This window comes from Channa argus, chromosome 1, assembly GCF_033026475.1.
Source record: "Channa argus isolate prfri chromosome 1, Channa argus male v1.0, whole genome shotgun sequence".
In the NCBI taxonomy this organism is placed as follows: domain Eukaryota; kingdom Metazoa; phylum Chordata; class Actinopteri; order Anabantiformes; family Channidae; genus Channa; species Channa argus.
Window position 1 is genome coordinate 21,298,704 of NC_090197.1, and position 20,425 is coordinate 21,319,128.

Below are 20,425 nucleotides of genomic sequence, written 5' to 3' on the forward strand. Positions count from 1 at the left end.
AGGCTCTCTCTGCTAGCTATATTCTGCCTTTATAATTTAATGTACCCTGCGCCTGTTATTGGGGATGAGAAAGATTGTGTTTACACTAGTACTCATATGAAAATCTGAGCAATTTAAATAATTTACCACCTGAAAAGTCACCATTGTCTGTAATTTTCTCAGCTAAAGAAAAAACAAACAAAACAAAACCCTGTGGTATACACTTTCCCAAAAAGGTGTTACTTCTATTATTTAGAATGCGTATGCCTCGAAAATAAACCATTGAACTTGTCGCTGAAATCCCCTAAAAGCTCTGCCATTATTGACACATATATAATGATATTTGTTTCTGTGCCACTTGTGGTTTCCAAGTATCTGTGCAAATGGTTATGTTACCATGTGTCCAAGGTTGTGCTTCATTTTAAGGGATGAATGCCTTTCTCATCAAAACATCACATGTTTAATGCAACAATAAAGGGAACAGTTCAAGCACAAGCACATTTTTGTGCCTATGTTCAGCTTAATCTCCAGCTCTTTAAAAAAAAAAAAAAAGCTTTTTACCCAGCCATCCATTTGCTCTTAAATGAGGCAGCCTAGCTAAATAAAAGGACACAAAATCTCATAACTATCATCTTTCCCTCCAGCAGGCTTCCATTTATTATGGTTATGCTTCTCATTTGCACAACAGTACAGTTCCTCAGAGGTGTGTGTAGTAATTCATACTTTTATTCATGTCTACATAGATTAAAAAAAAAAAAAGAAAAGAAAAATCCATACTGCAAAACCAAGAGCTAATGTAGTACATCCTAACAATATAAAGTAAATTGACAGGTTCAGAGAGAATAGCATGCGTATTCATACAGTTTTTTTTTTGTGTGCTACCCTCTATCCTGGGGATCCATGGAGGCAACTTATACTGTAATACAGCAGGTTCATTTGACTTGAATTTGTCATAGCACCGCCAATATGATATAGTGTCAATACTCCAACTGTAACAATACAGAATTTTGGGCCTGTCACGAAAGGTAAGCTGTTTACATAAATGGTCTGCACTTATATAGCGCTTTTCTACCTATTGGCACTCAAAGCGCTTTACACTGCTTCCTATTCACCCATTCACACTCACAATCACACACACATTCATACACCGATGGGGGAGCTGCTATGCAGCTGGCCAACACTCACCGGGAGCAACTAAGTTGGGGTTCAGTGTCTTGCTCAAGGACACTTCGACATGTAACTAGAGGAGATTGAACCAACAACTGTGAGATTGGTGGACAACCGCTCTACCTTGCTGCGCCACAGTCGCCCACAAATGACCTGCCATACAGCAATCAATGTCTGGACAACCATTTTTGTGACTGGGCGGCAGCAGATACCCATTCCTAAGCTAATCAATCCACGAACTGGACATTTCTCCCTACATTATAGGTTTTGTATTAAGAAAGTAGAACGACAGGTAACATCTGAATGCCAAAACTGAATACAGATCTTCCATTAAAAGAACAAATACCTTCATAGTCAAAGTTTTAGGTCTAGCCCTAACAAATTTATCAAACTATTATAGAAAATTTTGCAAATCAAAAAGCAGTTCTGCTGTTTGGCTGTATTTGATTTTGTAATGTGATTCTGTATTTGATCAATGTAATTTATTGGATAGAGTAAATGCTACAGTTTCTGATAGGACTTTGCTTTGATGTTTTCTCCTCCTCTTAGATTTTTGCTTGCTTTGTACCTCACTTGTAAGTCGCTTTGGATGGAAGCGTCTGCTAAATGACTAAATGTAAATGCTAATAAATAAGAGAATCGTGCAGTTTATTGTCACCGTTTGTTATACAGTATGTGCTCTAGAGAACTTCACTGTTCATATGAGAAGGCTTTGAAATTTGCAATTGAAAAAAATATTGCAATCACAACATTGGTCCTTAAAAAAAATATGTATCTATATCTATATAGATGTATAGAGATATATACAGTATAGATAGACAAAAATTCCCAACTGCCCCTCCTTCTGGGCAGTCTTATTACTTTCTTCAAACTGAGGTCCTCTATCAGAGGTACATTATCTTAGCTGTTCCTAGGACTACACTCTTCTGGACAGAGACCTCAGATGTTGTTCCTAGAACTTGCAAAAGCTACTTTCCCAGTTTCGGGGTCACAGCCCCCAGTGTTCCTAGATCCAGGGGGACCACTTGGGCCTTCACCTTCCACAGCCTTTCTAACGCTGGTCTTTCAGACCATGGCACATCTGAAGCTTCTCATCGTTCTTCTTCCTGATTTGGCTATTGCTTGGGACTGCAATATCTAGCACTATAGCCTTGTTCTTCTGTCAATCCACAACTACCATGTCTGGTTGGGTAGCAAGAAGCTTAATAAAAATACCCAGATTATGTAATCTTGGTTGACAATCCAGCCAGAGCACTTTTAAAGGTCAAGTTGTAATCACTGGAGACTTGAGGTATAAGCTCAGGCAAAACTCTTACTACAAGTCCATTTTCCTACAACATGTCAAATTTTTGAGTAAAAACAAAATTGGTTTCAAGACAGGGGTAAAACAAAGTGACCACAAACCTAGCTGTTGGAGCCAGTTATATAGAGTAGAATGTATAATTTCTTGTGATCTTTATTTTGCTGTGCTGTGTCTGACTTGCTACGAATAAGCTCTTTAATGTCATGATAGAGGTTAAGAGTCTAATTGGTGCCAATAATGTTTAAAACAAGCTCTGGTCTCTGATTGGCTAAAAATGTTAACAAGCGGCTAGGGCCCATCAAGTTAATGTAGTCATTTCTTGTTTTTTCTTTGAGCCTTGAGAGTACATTAGTTTTTGACCAGGTTTATGTACTGTGCACCCCCCCCCCCCCCTGAAAGAAAGTTTCAGTTAAGGTTTGAAATGAAAACAGATTAAGAGTTCTTATTGAAGCACACATCAGTTACACGCTCAGACTATGTTTAAATGGGCATACACAAAATAGATGGAACCACAGTAACACTACCTTTCATTCATTCATATTGATCTGTGATACCAAATCTCTGTTTACTTCCACGTCATGGGGTCATAAGAAGAAAACTGCTTTTTATATAGCATTAGGCTTAAGGCTCTGCTCAGCATCTGACTTGGCAGCTTTAAGCCTGGAGGGCCACAATCAGTCTTCATCTACTGAATCAATGTCCATTAGTCAGAGAGAGAGAGAGAGAGAGAGAGAGAGAGAGAGAGAGAGAGAGAGAGAGAGAGAGAGAGAGAGAGAGAGAGAGAGAGAGAGAGAGAGAGAGAGAGAGAGAGAGAGAGAGAGAGAGAGAGAGAGAGAGAGAGAGAGAGAGAGAGAGAGAGAGAGAGAGAGAGAGAGAGAGAGAGAGAGAGAGAGAGAGAGAGAGAGAGAGAGAGATTCTATGTGTAAAGGCCCATCATGAGTAAATGAGCTTGAGTCATAAATGCAAGCTACAGATCAGATTTCACCCTCTCTCCTGCTTGTCAGTCAGTCTCTCATGAAAAAACACACATACACTGCAATACCCATTCAAACATACAGACCTACCTTATGAACGACACATTACTGCCTCCAAACATTCATTCATTCATTCATTAATGAAGGCCTGGCAGCCAAAGATTGCATTTATTTTCCCCTACTGTAAATAATACTCTGGATGAAATCAACATGAAATCAGTCTCTTAGTCATTAGAGCTGCCCAAGATATGATTGAAGTGGAATAACATGATGATTGACAACTTGTCACAACAAAACTCCTTATTTTGGAGATCTGCAGCCTAGGTATTAATTCCAGTGTGAAACCAGGCGAGGGAAACAGGAGCGAGAAGTTATTTTGTCATTTTGGGTCAGGATGGAGAAGCCCGACACAATGCAACAACATTAAGAGAGAAAGGAAAACATGAAACAGACACTGGCAAATGAAAACTCAGACAGCAGGCAGGCAGACAGAATACATGGGAAAGAGACACAAACCAAAGACCAAAGGATGGAAAAAGAGATGAGGATGGAGCTGGGGATAGAGAGGCAGCAGAAGGGGGGAATAGCCTATGGCAAGACATCTCAAACCTGTTCATGTCAGAACAAGATTCCCAGATCTATGAGAACGGAGTTCATGAGCAAAACAAGGTGGATGGCAGTCTGAATATGACACTAGCGTACCGTTTTAACCCAGGGCATGCGATCAAAGAATTTATGAATAAACATAATGTAAATTTTGACTTAGTTTAAAAACAATTGCAATGAAAATACAACAAACAAGCTCATGTGGTTACGTCTTACAAAAGTCAGTAGAAAGTAGCTAAAGAAGATTCTCAGAAGCATTTTGATGTCCCCAGTAGCCATAATGTTTTAATCCACTTTATCATTATTTTCACCCAAAGATAAAAGATATGGCATGCAATCAGTAACCCAATTCATATTACTGTTAACCAAGTCTAATCTTACATTTACAGTAACTCTGTTCATAGTTGATATGTCTTGCAACTTAATGCCACTGCCAGACAAGGGCATCCTCATTCATAAGCCCATTCAGATTTGTTTCCATGTTAATCTTGACTTGACTTAATAAACAAGTAAAACAATAAATAAAAGTTCTAATTGTCTGTCACTGCTTCTCAGAAACAAGGTAAATATATTGTGTAAGTGCTCCAGTGGTAAATAAATACCTTTTTCTAAACTGCAAACTAAAGCTACAGCAGATGGGCTTGTAGTAATAAGAAAATGAGGCATGTCTACAATTGTTAATTATACAACAAAATAACAACAGATCTGATTAACAGTGAAGCAGAATGGCTGCAGCTGTGCTGCATCAACCAAACACTCACAAAGTGTGATTGCAAGTGAGTTACAGGATGCCTCTCGCCTCTCTCCCTAAGAAGGAGCCATCAGATAAGCTCAATAAGGATTCTGAACTTCCCTCTGTGGCTTATTATCTTGCTAGACACAAAACCACAGGAGCCAGAGGCTGGATGTCAATACTCTGCATTCTTGTCCTTGTTTACACCCCTCTAACTGTACTTCAGAATCTCACTTCTACCACAATGTGCGTACGCTAGACTGCACACTGAAACTTAGCATTTAGGTCTTTCAACAGTACAGCACTGTGCTTTACCTCATGTTTTGTCGGCCTCAATTTTATAATAAGAATACATATGCGCATACCACCATAGCAAATTAACTTTCAATACATCCACCTCACAGGCAGCTATTGGTTGATGGAGAAACTTATTTTAAGTACATGTAGGCAGTAATTTACAAAGCATACAAAAATGAGCAACATGATAATACTGACAGACATGACATCAGGCCCTGGATCTGATGCACTGCCTGCAGTCTCATACACTGAGCCAGAGGGTTTTCTGACATATCCAAGTACAGCCAAAGGCTCACCAGCTTTTCATCTCAAAGACTGACAACTAAGCGACCTTTGTCCACTATTTATTTTTTTTATTTTATTTAGCTGTATCCAAGAAAAGGCCACTTAAAAATGGGGTGTAAATATTTATTCCAACTGCATAGGTGTTTATATAATAGGTGAGGAGTTAAAATTTGTAACAAATAAGACATGCCTTGACATGGGTTCAGAACACAAAGCCAAATAAAAATCACACTTAAAATGTTAGATTTCTGCAACTGACAGACCCCTATAAATACACTTTATTATCCATTAAAAATCAATCAATCAATAAATCAGTGCAGGCCTGTGTTAGGACTTCAACTGCATGCTGCTGCATTAGCTTACTTAGCTAACGTTAGCAATCTGTACTTGTAGCCAGACAGCATTCAACCACTGTCTCAAAGTGCCGGTTTAGTTGTATAGTGCCGGTTTAGTTGTATATAAATACACCAGCGTCACTGATACCCTGGGGGTTTGTCACAACAAGCACACTGTCATACTGGTAGAAGGCAGTGTTCTGGCCTTGATAGACCACAGCTAGCTTAGCCCAGTGCACACCCAGGCTATACGTGCCACGCCATGTAGCGTTTTTGTTTACATAGCTTGGGCGGCTGTGCCATTTTCTGAAAGCACAGAAAATGTTAAACAATATGTTAACGAAATTGCAACATTAAAGCAGACACCTGGTCGTTATGTTTGTACTTAATACACGATTAAGATGTTTAGATACACACCGGCTATGTCAACTCACTGGCAAGCTAGCAATGCTAACTGGGCTAGCATTTGTTACCAGTAGCCAGGAGTAGTTAGCTAACAGGCTAACATTGAAGGCAATGGTTAGTTTAAATACGAGTCTATTATCGGACAACTCTGACCTGCTTCTTTTTCTCATTTCGACAAAGTATATAGTCACTCCACTATTTTCAAACAAATCCAAACAATCAACATGCCAAGTTAAAGTGAATTACTTCTAATTCATAGATCATCTGTCTTAGTTCTTCTGGTTTCAAGCTTGAGTTAACCACAGAAGATGTAACGTAACTTGGGGTTGTAACCCTTTATTGGGTTAATCCCAACTGTTAGATTGTGCAACCTTATTTTTACAACAATCCTGCGTGAGTGTAAGTGGTGCCAACGAGAAAGCAACACACACACATACACACAATTATGGGTGATGAAGAAAAGTGCATGGTGGACTAACGTTAACGTTACCAAAGCTCTGCCAAAAATACAAGAGATGTCTGAAGATGGAACTGCTGCTATTAGCTCTGTAGCTAACGAGAATGCTGCCCGGCTACACACTGTGGATGGGCTGGTGTAGTTAAGAGAAATGCATTTATGAAACCTAAAGTTATTTTCAGAAATATCCACAGCTGTGTTGGACATTGCTGCTTTAACGTTACCATGCACTTTGATTATGACAAACATAATGAAATGCATTGTTAAAGGCAATTCTTTCGATGCCTGAGTCACCAAACAGACAACACGGATGGGAACAATGTCCCTCACGTATCTGGACCAAAGGGAACAGCTCTCAGCGAAGCTCTGCCCGACCTCCCCCACTCATTATTGGGGCTTACCGGTCTTCAAAAACGGCGATAAATCGCTGGCGTCCTTCGTCGTCTCCTCCGCCCCTTCCCCGGAGCTCATGGTTGCCACAACCCGAACCCGGAGCTCACTATCTTCTAAGTAAATCCTCCAAAGAATCGACAAAAAGGTGGCAGCAGATCACTTCTGTCCTGACAAAGGCGTCATTAAAGACACACGGACGGTTACGGGGACTCGTAAACGTTAGCAGTGCCATCTGCAGACCTCCATCTTGGTGTAACGTAATTGGAAACGATCAGCCGGGGGCACCGGGTTCCTCTTCGGAGTGGAGCTGAGGGGAGAGTCGCTGTAGCGGGGAGGAGGGGGGCGGGAGGAGCCGGGTGGTTGCTCGTTGAATCTCCGTAAGCTTTCGGAAATGAGCAGACGGCGGGTCATCTAGGAAGGTCCGCGGTCACTGTGTGCGTGCGTGTGCTACTTACTTTTTCTTCTTCTTCTTCTTCTACTTCTTTTTCTCTTTCTTCTTCTTCTTCTTCGGGTTTTAATGACGGTTGGCAATGTGCCGCTTCACAGTGAAAAACAGGACATTTAGGATCCAGATATCATAAAAAGACAATAATGTGGCGTTTTAAGGCTGTCAGCTGTCACAGTCATGTTACTGACAGGCTCACAGACAACTGCCTAATAACGCGACACACACTGGGCAGAAAGATCAAGTTTTGGGGAATAGAACATACTATGATTCATGTACTGCCGATTCTATAAAAGGTGGACGAATTTTTAATTACTCATGCTTAATGGGAGGAGTAGAGTGATTACTAGAGTCTCCCGGATACAATGGAAACAGAAAAGATCAGCTGTTCTGATTCAGGCTCTGGCATTTCAGTCTATCCTTTGTGATCTGAGCTGTGTTACTGTTGCCATCTGCTGGTTTAGACCGGAATGGATGCTCAACTCTACCTTCGTAGTCTCAAATACAAATAATCTAAATATTTGTACTTTTTTCAGTTATTAAATTGCCATTTCCTGCAAAGAATCCCTTTTTCTTCACGTTGTACCTAAAATTAACTAGTGTTCCGAAGTAAGACACAAAGTAGACACCAAGTGTTTAATGTTAAAAAATCATGTAAAATAATAACTAACTCTAAAATTTTCAATAAAAAATGTAAATTAAGTGCAATGGGGGAGTTTTTCTCATAATGATGGCAAACAATGTATCCTAATAAAAACGTTATACTAAACACCCTTAATCTCAGGCAGATATTTCATGTGTAATATTCTATTTTAAAATCTATAATTGCACAGATATTAGCCACTAACTTCTAAGTGTTCACTTATGACAACTTGCCTCATAAAGAGGGAAATTGTCACTTACAATGGGTGAGTAGTCACATTGTATTGTCATACAAATAAGAATTGTTAATGTAGATTTTTTTTTAATCTACATTCACAGCCAAAACTAAATTCAGCAACTTAATGACCATTAAAGTCAGCATTAAAGTAATCAACTGTTTCTTAAAAAATATAGCAAATCATGCCTATAAATAAAAACAATGCTGACAGACAACAGGTCTTTGTCTTTGCATGGTAAACATAATTGTGGTGCTCTGGCAAACACTGCGTCCTTCTCCTGAACTACATTACCTCCTTCTTACTCCATTTGATTTCTTCTTTCTTTAAAACACTTTAAAGTTGACATATGTTAATAATAACTCAATGTTGCCACGTTTGCTACATTTGACTGAGTCATAATTATTATAGTTATAATTTATCCATAATTATCTAAAATAATAATGGGTATATACCCATTATTATTTTAGATAATTATGGATAAATTATAACTATAATATTGTTTTAGATTCAAGATTCAAGATTCATGAATCTTGAATCTTGAATCTAAAACAAATTTACATCTTGTCATTCTATATTACTGAAGAAATGTTCTTATAATTTCTATAATTTCAAATATTGCCTTATTGCTCTTATTTGTTTGGCCTTATTTTTTTACTTTTTTAAATTTTATTTGTATTTTATTTTATTTCTATTTTTTGTAAAAAAAAAACATGCGTTCTATCTGTGCATATGACAATAAACACTTTGAAACTTGAATTGAATCTTGAATATATATATATATATATATATATATATATATATATATATATATATATGTGTGTGTGTGTGTGTGTACTGAATATCTGTATATATATATATATATATATATATATATATATATATATATATATATAGCCATTATTATTAATACATATATGGTTGTATTACCTGAGGCGGCTGTAGCTCAGTTGGTAAAGCTTGTCCACTGACCACAGGGTCAGTGCCTTGATCCCCAGTTACAGCTATATGTCAAAGTGTCTCTGGGCAAGACACTGAACCCCTAACAGCCCATTCCCCTCCCCAGCTGTGCAGTGCCGGTCCAAGCCCGGTAGAAATATGGGAGGGTTGCGTCAGGAAGGGCATCCGGCGTAAAAACTGTGCCAAATAAACAGACAATGATCCGCTGTGGCGACCCTGAAGTCACAGGATAAGCTGAAAGGACAACCGCGTCTGCAGCTAGAACAGAAATATTTGGTTCAGCCAAGTGTTTGCACCACACTGGCAGAAGCAGGATTGACTTTCTTTTATACAAAAAGCATTCAGAACTATCTGGATAATACTGCTGCTTGCTTATGGATCATTTGCTGGTAATTCAATGTTTGTGAGTTGTATAGCAATAAGTAAAATTCAGGGTCATATAGAGGCCTCCTCAATTAATGTCAAGTACTGGAAGGGAACAGAAGGTCCTTCTGGTAATGAGACCATCACAGCATGGCTGTAAGCTCAAAGTGCTTTGACAAGTAGCACACACATTCTAAATCATTGGCGGGAAAACCATGCTCCTCTTGGGCTACAGCCCTCCTTGTTTTCTAACTAACCCTGCCTTACAAACCAATGCTCAAGCTTCTCATTAACTGGACACACCTGATGCCTGAATTAATCAGCATTAGGGGGAGTTAGAAAAAAACATACAGAGCTGCATCCCTCGAGGAACAGGGGTTCCCCCACCCCTGTCCTAAATTATTAAAAACTGAAAGACTGAAAATGTGGATATTAACTTACTGTAGCAGCAGATAAGTAGCATGGTTTATCAAAGGGATAACATTACACAGTCCTTTTTTAACTGAGAACTAACATGGAAAATGACCTTTAGCTGTAATGATCATATTACAGACAGTGATTGGTTGCAGATCAGCCTTTATGATCAATATCAGGTGTTTTAAAAGATTAGAATGAAGCACGATGCCCATAAGGAAATTAGATGTATGCTGCAACAGAGAATACTACTTTTCAGAAACCAAAAAGAACTCAGGGATGCATTCATGTGAAACGGGGAAGTCAAGTGCAGGTCATATTTTAAATTTAACGTTTGCCAACATCCGCCACAATCATCTGGTCTACCAAGCCTGTCGGGCAATAAACCTCAGTCTGTTCAACTGAGCAAGAGTATTTTTGTATTTTTGCCAGTTGTAAGATATGCTTTTAATATGTAAAAGAAATAATGTGATTTTTATTTCTTATCTTTCTTATCTAATCTTGCTTTAAAGCAACTGCAAACAGATGGTGCTTCCTACCTATTCAAGGCATCTGAAGGCTGCTTTTATACAGGAGATCAGTTTAAAAGAAGCCTCCTGAGTAGCATTCAGCATCATACCAGCACTGGCCTTTTCATTTCCACCACTGCTCAGTCTACAGAGAAACATTTTCCATGGAACCACCTCCTTCTCAGTACAAGGTCGGCAGGTGGGTATTTTATTGCGTTGCTTCACCTGTTTGTTAGACACATTAACGTCTTTACCTGTCTTATGCATAGGCCAATGTACTACATGTCATATCCAGCAGGGGGGAGGCTGATACTAGTAATCCACTAGTTTCTCTCAGGGATGTCATTGCTGGGTAGTCCTCCCCTCTCCTCCCCTCTCCTCCCCTCTCCTCTTCTCCTTGCCTACTCTCGGTTAAATTGAGCTAATAGTGTGGAAAACAAAAAAAGCTCCACAACCATCATGTTGATTTTGCAGTTTTTTTTTAATTGCTAAAACACTAAACCCCATTCCTGGAACAAAATTGTCCACTGCTAAAACTCGGAATGTATCACTCTTTTCAAGCAACCTCGACAGTATTCACCAATCAGACACAGTTTTCATAACTGATGCAGCGTTTTAGCAAAACTCTAAAACATTGTTATGACAAAACACATCTTGCAAGGTGGTAAACTTTGATGCAAAATGATACACAGATGCCACAAAGGTTAAACACAACTTGCACACTGTTGTCATCATAAGCACGCATGTGTCTAGCATCACTATAGTTTATTTACTGACTAGCACGCATGTGTCCAGTCAGTAAACAGGATAAAAGTCAATTCAAATGCAAGTGGCATATGTGATTTGGATTGTGACTTCAGCAGCAAAGAGAAACAATAGAAGAGGAAGAGGATTGCATGTCAGAGGTGGTGGACGAGGAGGAGGAGGGTGAGAAAGACCAAGAACAAGTCATAGAACAATCAAGTTTTGGCCTCGATCATCAGGACATTCAAGAAGTTACACCTAAAAGTTATAGAACAGTAGAGTAAAAATAAACAGTCTGCAAGGACAGGATAATAAGTAATAAGGAAAACTTTTCAGTACAGTATTACAGTATGCACCCATCTAATACTGGAAAATCTATATTTATTTGTTAAATTGAAGCGGGAAGTCCTATGGACCATTCCCAGGCCAGAAGCAGAACGATTGATTGACAATGCTTACTTCAAACAAAAATATATTAGAGTTTAAAAATGTCATTATTTTAGTTGGTTTTCTTGTAAAAAATATAACAAAAACATAGATTTTATAAATACAAAAATATGCAAAAGTTAGAAATTAAATTGTTTTGTCATGCTATGATAAGAGCTCAGTGCTTTGCATTGTTTTGTGTAGTGTGTAATGATGATTGTCTGTGAGTAGCATTTGGTTTTGAGTTTGTTTAATTTTTTCCAGAGGTCAAAGGTTTTGTGAAGGACGCTGTAAGTTAAAATGTTTTGTTTAGAGTTTAAAAAAAAGGAGAGGAGATTTCAGTAAATGTATTAAATGAGATAGATTTTCATTTTAACACAAAACACATTATTTTGTTATACAGTAATACAATATTAATATGTGTGTGATTGTAAGTATAAAATTGACTTCGTATAAGTCACAAGTCATATAAAACAAACAAAAAAAAACACTGTAGAGGGGACAATGACACTAAAAAGAAAAAGGAAATTAAATAACTAAATTTAAATAACTAATAATACTAATTACTAATATCAAATAAATTATGCCTTTTCAAAAATGTGCATATACACTTTGTTTTGATTAGACTTTAGAGAGCTCATAAAATATAGAAAATCATAAAGGTAAGCACTTAAAAACATGTGAACATCCCATTATAATTATCAAGAGGAGTAGCTGCTAACTTGTCCATGACTAATGTGAATCGTAATAGATAAAAATTAATGATCATGCACATCATGTTATTAGTCCCTTTAAACAATGCATTGACATTGGCGACATGTAGCTTCTTAAATTTAGAAAAACAGGCAAACAAAATGTATTTGAAGTCAGCATATCAGATCATATCAGTTGAAGTAAATTGTTATCTTAGTAACCACAAGATGCCAGGGGTCCAGTTCTTCTAGCTGGGGTTTATCCTTTCTGGGGTTTTATAACATTTACTGAGTGATTTTAAGCCAATAAGATGGGCCTAGTCACAAACCAAACTGCTGTCACCCTTGTCTGCCTTCTCTTACATCCCACTAGAGGATGGATATTGTCCTAGATGGCACAAACCTCCCTCTGATGTAGCAGCAAAGAGACCCTCAACAGAATCCTAGCAATTGAAGCAACTTTCCAAAACAACAACTGAAACCCTAAATCTCACTAAATGCCACTGTGCTGCAACTTGTTATGGACAGAGTCTCAAGCAGTAACAAGATTATGGTTTTAGAGAAGAAAATCAATACACTGGAACAAGAAAACAAGCGATAAAATGGCCATTACTAAAGCTGTGGTTATAAAAGAAGGAGGTTAAGCCTCATGGTGTCAAGGAGAAGAGACAAGAAGAAGACGATAATCATTCACTGTTAAGATTTTGTCTAAAATCTCACTTTGACTCATCTCAATATCATTTTGACTAAAGCCCACTTGCTACTGTACCTGCTACTGTGGTTACAGAACTGGAAAAAGAATAAAGGATTTCAAACCAGAGTCATTATCCACTTCATGTAATGCAGATCTACAGGGACATCTGAGTATCAATTTAAAGGTGTCACATCAAAGAAGATCTCTCCCCTGAGGAAAAAGCATCAAAGGCTAAGTTGTCTAAAAAGAAAGCTACATATCAAAGAGTCAAGGCTGACTTCATTTATAAAGGTGCATTAATCACACATATGGTAAAGACCACATGAATGCATCACTGACATCTTTCCATGCCTGAAATGAATATTTAATCTATTATTTAGTCATTTAGTTCACTGTCTAGTTTAGTTAATTTTTTTTCACCTCTACTGAATCTTGTTCCCATTTTTCAAATCTTGTCAAACTCAGCCTTTTTTGTCTCCAGGAACATTATGAATATTAATATTTTAATCATTAAGGATTTATGAGTCACTTGTTTTTGAGGTAAGTTGAATTACTGATTAGGCAGTTTTTTCTAATTAAATAAATAAATTGTCACCTCTATTATTATTATTCACCAATTTTTTGCACAAGGATTCTTCATTATCAGCTCTGTGGTTCCTAGCTTCATATTGCTGAAGACTTCAAATATTCAGTGCTACTTGAAAGGATTCAAAAAATGTTCGAAGAAGACTGTATCACATTTTATTTCACATTAATAAAAAATCATCTGAAGCAGTGAAGAAACTTACAAATGAGAACAAGACTCAGTAGCACTGGAACCTCACTTTAATAACTCAGTACCGACTGAATGGCTGAACCCCACCTTCAGGTGGTTTCATTCCCACAATGACTTCCTGCCAAATAGCAATATAGCATCTGAAATGTCAGCAGTAATTACTTTTGAGACAGCCTCTAAAATCAAAGGTGGTGATCATGCTCCATCTCCCTCTCTTTTCTCTTTTTCTCTCTTTATCCACATGTCCTAAAACCTTTTGAACTGTGCAGCTGAATCATGGGCAATTGCATCCAAATCTTTGCTCCTCTGATCTCAGTGAGATTCAGGGCTTTATGTTCCAGTTGTCTGTGTGTGCATGTGTGTTTTGTGGTGTTGTGTGGACTATGGCACAGCGAATGTTGACCTCCTGTCGGCTCCGCCTGCTGCTCTGCATAACTACAGTGAACAATAATAGCAGGTGGCACTGGCTCACTCATTCACACGTACACAGAGACAAATAAGGTGTGTCATCAAGTCTAGTGAAGTCCTCTGAATAAAAAAGGCTAACAGGTTAAATGGGACAGCTATGTGGACAAAATAAACTGCCTTTCAGGAGTTCTGAGTAGTTAAGAAAAGATACACCAATAAGATGAAAAACAAATTCTCAATAAATAAACCACCACTGCAGAGAACCAAAAATGCATTCTCATCTATGGTGATGCCACACAAACACACACAGTGTCCACTCCACATCAAAAATCAAATAACCTAATGCAATCCCCACCACCCCCACTCCTTACTGAACCCCCACTATAGTAAAATATTTGTGGAAAGGATGTGCGCCAGCTGGTTTTAGAGACAAAAGACCAGGAAGTCTGCAAAAGTAGACTAAGTGTCTGGCCAGTGTCTCAGTGTTTGGTGCTACCAACTAGCCCCCCATGTTACAGAGATCTTTGACAAATCTTTGGAGCTCTGCAAAGACCCAGCCCCATTTGAGCATGCCACGATTATGCCTCAGGAATTAATGACTACAGACCAGTCACCCTGATGTGTGTGGTCAAGAAATTATTTGAGAAACTGGTGCGGACCCCCGTGAAGAACACTATAGCCCCACTGCTGGACTCGCTGCAGTTTTCCTACAGTGTGATGATGTCAAGATGAGACTGTACTACACCTTGACTACCAAGGATCCTGTTTGTGGACTTCAGCCCAACAATTAGCACTATAAAACATAAGATCCCCAGACCAAACTCACTCAGGTCACTGTGCCTGCCCCCACCTGCCAGTGGTTGGTAAACTTCCTGACTGACAGGAAACAGCAGGTGAAGTTGCAAAATCACATCCAGCACACAACCAGTCAACACTGGTGCCCCACAGAAAAGCATCCTCTCCCCACTACGCTTCTCCCTCTATACAACATATGCACGTCCATCTGTCAAATTCCTGAAATGACACAACTGGCTTCAATTGAGATGGTGATGAGACTGCAAACTGACAGGAGGCTGAAAGACTGTCCCTCAGTTTGCAGTCATAACCACCTGGAGTTGAACACCCTCAAAACTGAGGAGGCGATAGTGGACTTCAGGAGGAACTCCTCAACATAGTTGGAAATGTATACACAAACATACATAGCCTATAAGGTTGATTCTAATACTGTATCTATCTATCATGCTGCAAAACACACACAGTGTTCACTGTGTGTGTATGTGTGTTAGAGGAAGGCATGCACATACATAACCTGTATTTTGTGCCTTTTTGTGCCACCAAAAATGCTATCACATCATTACATTTTCCATTTCTTTCAAAATACACTAATTTCTACTAATTGTCATTTATCTCCTATCTCTAGCTTCATATTTAGCCCATAGACATAACGGTGGTATCATTCTACTTCTCTAAAACTTGGTAAGAAAAGGAAAAATTTGTCCAACATGTTTTTTATTCATGATTATTACAATTTAACTTTATCTGTTTATCCATTGAACTCAATTTACCAAGATAAAATTTAGCTGCAACAATTATTGCTGAGGGAATGAAGGTTATTTATTTTTTATAACCCCAAGCAGCTGGAAAATCTTGTCACACATAAGGGAACCCTTTGCTTGAGGCATAATCTGTCCAGTGTTATAAATTGATTCTATGATGACAGTTATATGAGAGATCTTTAAAAGACATAGAACTGTTGTTAATAGTTGCGTACAATGTGAGCTGACAGACAATTTACTCTCTATAGACTATCTGTATAGATCTATAATGTCAGAAAAAAATGCAAGGGTGTTTTATTTGCAAAAATCTTAACTGGTTATTGTAAAGTTTGGTCTTTAGTTAAATCAGTTAAAATAAGATAATTAGATAAAAAATAGTATAATAATAGTTAAGACAATTTGCATAAATGCAGGCTATTTAGAGGGGGAAATCTATCTTAACTGACAGTAGTTTTGTGACAGCATTCTTCTTGCTATAATACAAATATGAAATTTATTTAGGGTTTCTTCTTCATGGTATATGTTCTTGTGAAAGTTAGGCGAATTGATTTGGGTGTGTTTGTAGCTCTCTTAGAGACGCGGCGTTCAGTACAACTCTTTGAAGCTCAGAAGTACATGCAAACAAAAAGATCGTGAAGGCAGCACAGGCAGACGTCAGTTGCAGCAAATCGGTATCCTAGCAACCGAGGACGCCTGCGGCCCGCTTTTTCCAGCTGCGGTTTCCCTTTTTCTGAGGTTTTCTAACATTTACTGGGCCGTGAACATGGACGTGTCACTTGAGGCAAACACCAAACCGCTGTCTACCTTATCTGCCTTTAGTTACATTCCCCCACGACGAAAGGAAACGAAAGAAACGTCCTATTTCAACAAAGAGTCAAAGGTAATGCCACTCTTTGCTAATGTTAAGCTTACTGAAAAAATTTATTAATAATATATACTTTACAACATAACAGCAGAAACTTCATTAGGGTGCTCATAGCTGGCTAATAGCTTTAGGTTAGTTGCTATTTGGACAGTGTGTCCCTAACGTTTAGGCAATGGAACATTACACTGGCTAAATGATTAGCTTTAGCTAGCTAGATGTTAATTGGCTCATTAAGAAAGGAAATTAGTCAACTTCAGACATTTGCCCTCACAGTAAATTCAGCTGTTAGTCAAGTTAGTTTAGAAATGTTGTGTTATTGACTGGCTCTGGGACAACGGTTGAAAATGAGTCCTCTGGCTAACACAGACAGCACGCTATTCACTGAGATGTTAATGTCCATGAAAAAAAAAAAGTAGAATTAAAAGAAATAAATAAATTAATCTTTTTCTAAGTTAGGAAACACTTTCTAAATTCGACAAAAAACATTGTTTTCTGCGTGTGGACACAATTATAATACTTAATCTTTGTTTACTGTCTCACTATTGGTAGGACTCAGAAGGCTCCACATATGACCAAGTGTACCATCAGACAAAGGGCTATGATATGAGACTGCACCGTGATGACAGACAGCACTATAAAGGAAGAGGACTGAACGTAAATGAGGAGGTAATGAAGTTCTTTTCATTTCTCTGCTTTACCTGCTTTACCTGTTTCTTATCTTATGTCAAACGACACATCAATACTAATTATCTGTCATCTCTCTGCTGCCGACTGTCCCATAAGGTATTAAATGGATTGTGTGTAATTGACACATTGAATATAATGGAAGCAATAACATGGAAGAGTGCTTTGGTCTCAAACACCTTGTTTAAAAAGATGGTCAGTCTTTTACATTCTTCAATGTCTCGTCATTTATTAAATCGTTGCTTTATGTGTACTGTACACAAACTGTACACATAAGTACATGCACAACTAATAAAAACTATTATATTATTCATTATTTTTAACCATGTGGCAACTGACTTACCTTTACGTTTTATGACATTTGTTTATTGCTTCCTTTGAAGCCATTTCATCTCCACAGAGTAATTATTCATGTCAGGAAAACTAGCTCACAGTCAGTTTCTGGGTCACAGACAGCAGAGCGGGCAGTGAACAAAGCAGCCACATACACTGCTGAGCTTGTAATTACAGTGAATGGAGTGGTTTGCTGTCAGCCTTGGTGACAGTGCGTGCTGAAATAGGAAATTTCTTTTCCAGAATTTACACTTGAATATGAATTTAAAAACTAAGTTAGCATAATGCAAGTGTGTTTTTTTTTTGTTACTGTTACCCGCAAAGCTCAAGAAAATATAAATCCACCAGTAAACCTGCCATAGCCAGAAACAGGTACTATCTGTTCTAAAGTTAGGTATACTCAAAATACATTAAAAAAGCTCACACTGGGACACACTGGTAATACTGAGCAAACTTTACTTTAAATTTTGTTGTTTTCAAATCGGACAACATTGTGCTCTGTCAAATTACTGGCAATGAAGAAACAAAGTGCAAGTACATTTTCGTTAACAGCCAGTTATTAACATAGAAAGTAAACACAGGGCAAGTTTTGAATATGTAATAAGAGTTTTTTTTTACTACTTAAGTTACTATACCAATACTATAGTTAGCAAATGTAAGCTAAATTGGTTATTAATGGCTGTGGCATGGCTCTGGATCTTGGTTTGTCTGCCACTATTTATTTATTTTTTGGTTTCTAATCAGATTAGAATTTCATTATCTTCAGGTCCCTGTAAAAGTCAGCCCATCCTGTAATTTTAACACTTTTCAAATGCAGGAACAAAGTGAGTAGGAACTTTTATTTTCTCCTTTGGAGTTAATTTGGAAGGTAAATTTCAGCGCCCCTCAGAAGATAGCACTACCATGCTGATGTTTGCATGTTTAGCTGTAGCACTACTGTGTAAGTACAGATTTACAGATCTACCAGCCTCAGTCGTAGATATATGACTTGATTCTACAGAAGACAAAGTTACTTTGAAAAGGACTGAAATGCACCTATTATTAATGTTATTACTAAGACCTGTTTGGTTCTATGCTACAACATGTCAAAGTGTCTGCTCTGATAAATGTCTGTAAGATATTTCCTCCAAATCATTCAGCCTAAACACAGCACAAGTCTAGTTTTGATATTTACTCTATATCTCTCTTTCCTTCTTGTCCTGCTCACTCCTAGGAGAAGTCCAGAAATGTGCCTGTGCTATCCTCCTCAGAATATGGCCATCGTCCTGTTCCCATCCTCTATCAAACAGGCCGACAGTTTGCACGTGTGGCTTGCATGCAGGCTGAATTTTACATGAAAAATGGGATCATCTGGAATGTGGCAGAAGGATACGGATCAGTGGCCCCTACTTGAAAGTATTGCATCATAAGATAAAACCGTTTTTTTCCCCCACTGGAAAAACGTAATAATAAACCAGTGTTATAGCGTGTACAACCTAGTTTACTAGTACTACAGAATAATGGTAATGTTTACTGGTAATTAGCAAAAATAGAGAAAATAAGGAAATTACTATACTTTCCATGAACGTCATGCTGTATTTTCGTGTATGAAGTTGAAACCACTTCATCGGGTACAGACAGTTGGAATATCTTACAATTATTACAGCTGAATATTGCACATAATTTCTGTCTGTAGTAAAATGGAAAAAAAAGTCATTATTAGGAAACAGCAGGAATATTGTGAATTCCTAAACTGATAGGGTTTCATATTAATTAAATCTGCCTCATTTAATACAATATATGAAGAAACATTTAAGATAATTCAATAAAAACAGTTTCAAACTAAAGAAGGGATAAAAAATTTAACAAAATCTGTAATAGTTACAAAGATTCATATTTGTCTGTATTTTATTCTCTGTACAGTTATTTTTCTGCATGACTAACCCCATTGATTTGTAAGTACTTAGATTCTTTTTGTATAGAATTCGGAACCCATGCAACTGAGACCATCCTCCTACATAATAGGATTTTTTGAGTGCAGACAGCTCTCATTTGCTTCTGCCTTTGTACTCTGGCAGAAATAGAACTTTTATTCTTAGAAGGAGTACAATTTTAGTATCTGGTGTTAGAGCTGCACTGTTTATTTAAGAAGATTAGGAGCTAATACACAACACAGTGCTTCAAAGCATAAAGGAAAAAATAGCTGAGTGAAATGAAATGTTCTCAGACTCATTGGTATTTGGTAAATAAAGCCTTTGCGAAACAATGGTGTCAACACTTTAATTAGCAGATTAACCCGTATTCTGCAAAGGCCTAAAGCAAATTGTTTTATACATTGAAGTCTTTCAGCTCCCTCTATTATTATGTCAAATTATGTGTAATATTTAAAAAAATAAAATGATGTGAGTTTTGATTAGAAAGTATTAACTAAAGTATTAACAGTGAGAACTAATATTTGTAAATAAATTGTTAGACTTTGATGAAATATGTAATATGTTGTATGAAAATATGGTTATTCATCTCCTGTAGGAGAGTGAGATGAGACAGACACAATAATATACAACATAAATATATCATTCTCACACATTCTGGCCTGTTTCATGTCTAAAATAAATGCAGTTGGGAGAAGAAAACCTGTGTTGTCTCTGATCATTCAACTAATGATCTTACAAGCTTTTGAGTCCATTGTGAGAACATCCTGCGAAAGTCTTTACTGTTACAAGTCCGTCATTGGGCACTTGCATGATTAAATCAGTAAAACAAAAA

General features: G+C 37.7%; 2 protein-coding genes across 10 annotated transcripts in view; one reads left to right on the forward strand and one right to left on the reverse strand.

Annotated features, from left to right (window-relative positions):
• LOC137128581 (triple functional domain protein) overlaps positions 1 to 7,514 on the reverse strand; it is a 70,701-nt gene extending 63,187 nt beyond the window's left edge. For 3 of the 9 annotated variants that reach the window (XM_067506866.1, XM_067506837.1, XM_067506847.1), the window contains exon 1: positions 6,943 to 7,514. In XM_067506866.1, the coding sequence (XP_067362967.1) occupies positions 6,943 to 7,012 (70 nt within the window). In that variant the 5' untranslated portion in view covers positions 7,013 to 7,514. Of the gene's footprint in view, positions 1 to 6,330; positions 6,351 to 6,942 lie in introns of those variants that run through there. The other 6 variants (XM_067506903.1, XM_067506921.1, XM_067506875.1 and 3 more) reach the window with 5 other exon arrangements.
• Positions 7,515 to 16,460: 8,946 nt separating this feature from the next.
• Positions 16,461 to 20,339, forward strand: cfap90 (cilia and flagella associated protein 90). The gene is made up of 3 exons (XM_067507024.1): positions 16,461 to 16,678; positions 17,213 to 17,329; positions 18,894 to 20,339. Exons 1-3 carry the CDS (start codon positions 16,562 to 16,564, stop codon positions 19,071 to 19,073), a joined length of 414 nt encoding a protein of 137 aa, XP_067363125.1. The 5' UTR covers positions 16,461 to 16,561; the 3' UTR covers positions 19,074 to 20,339.
• The last annotated feature ends 86 nt before the right edge of the window (positions 20,340 to 20,425 follow it).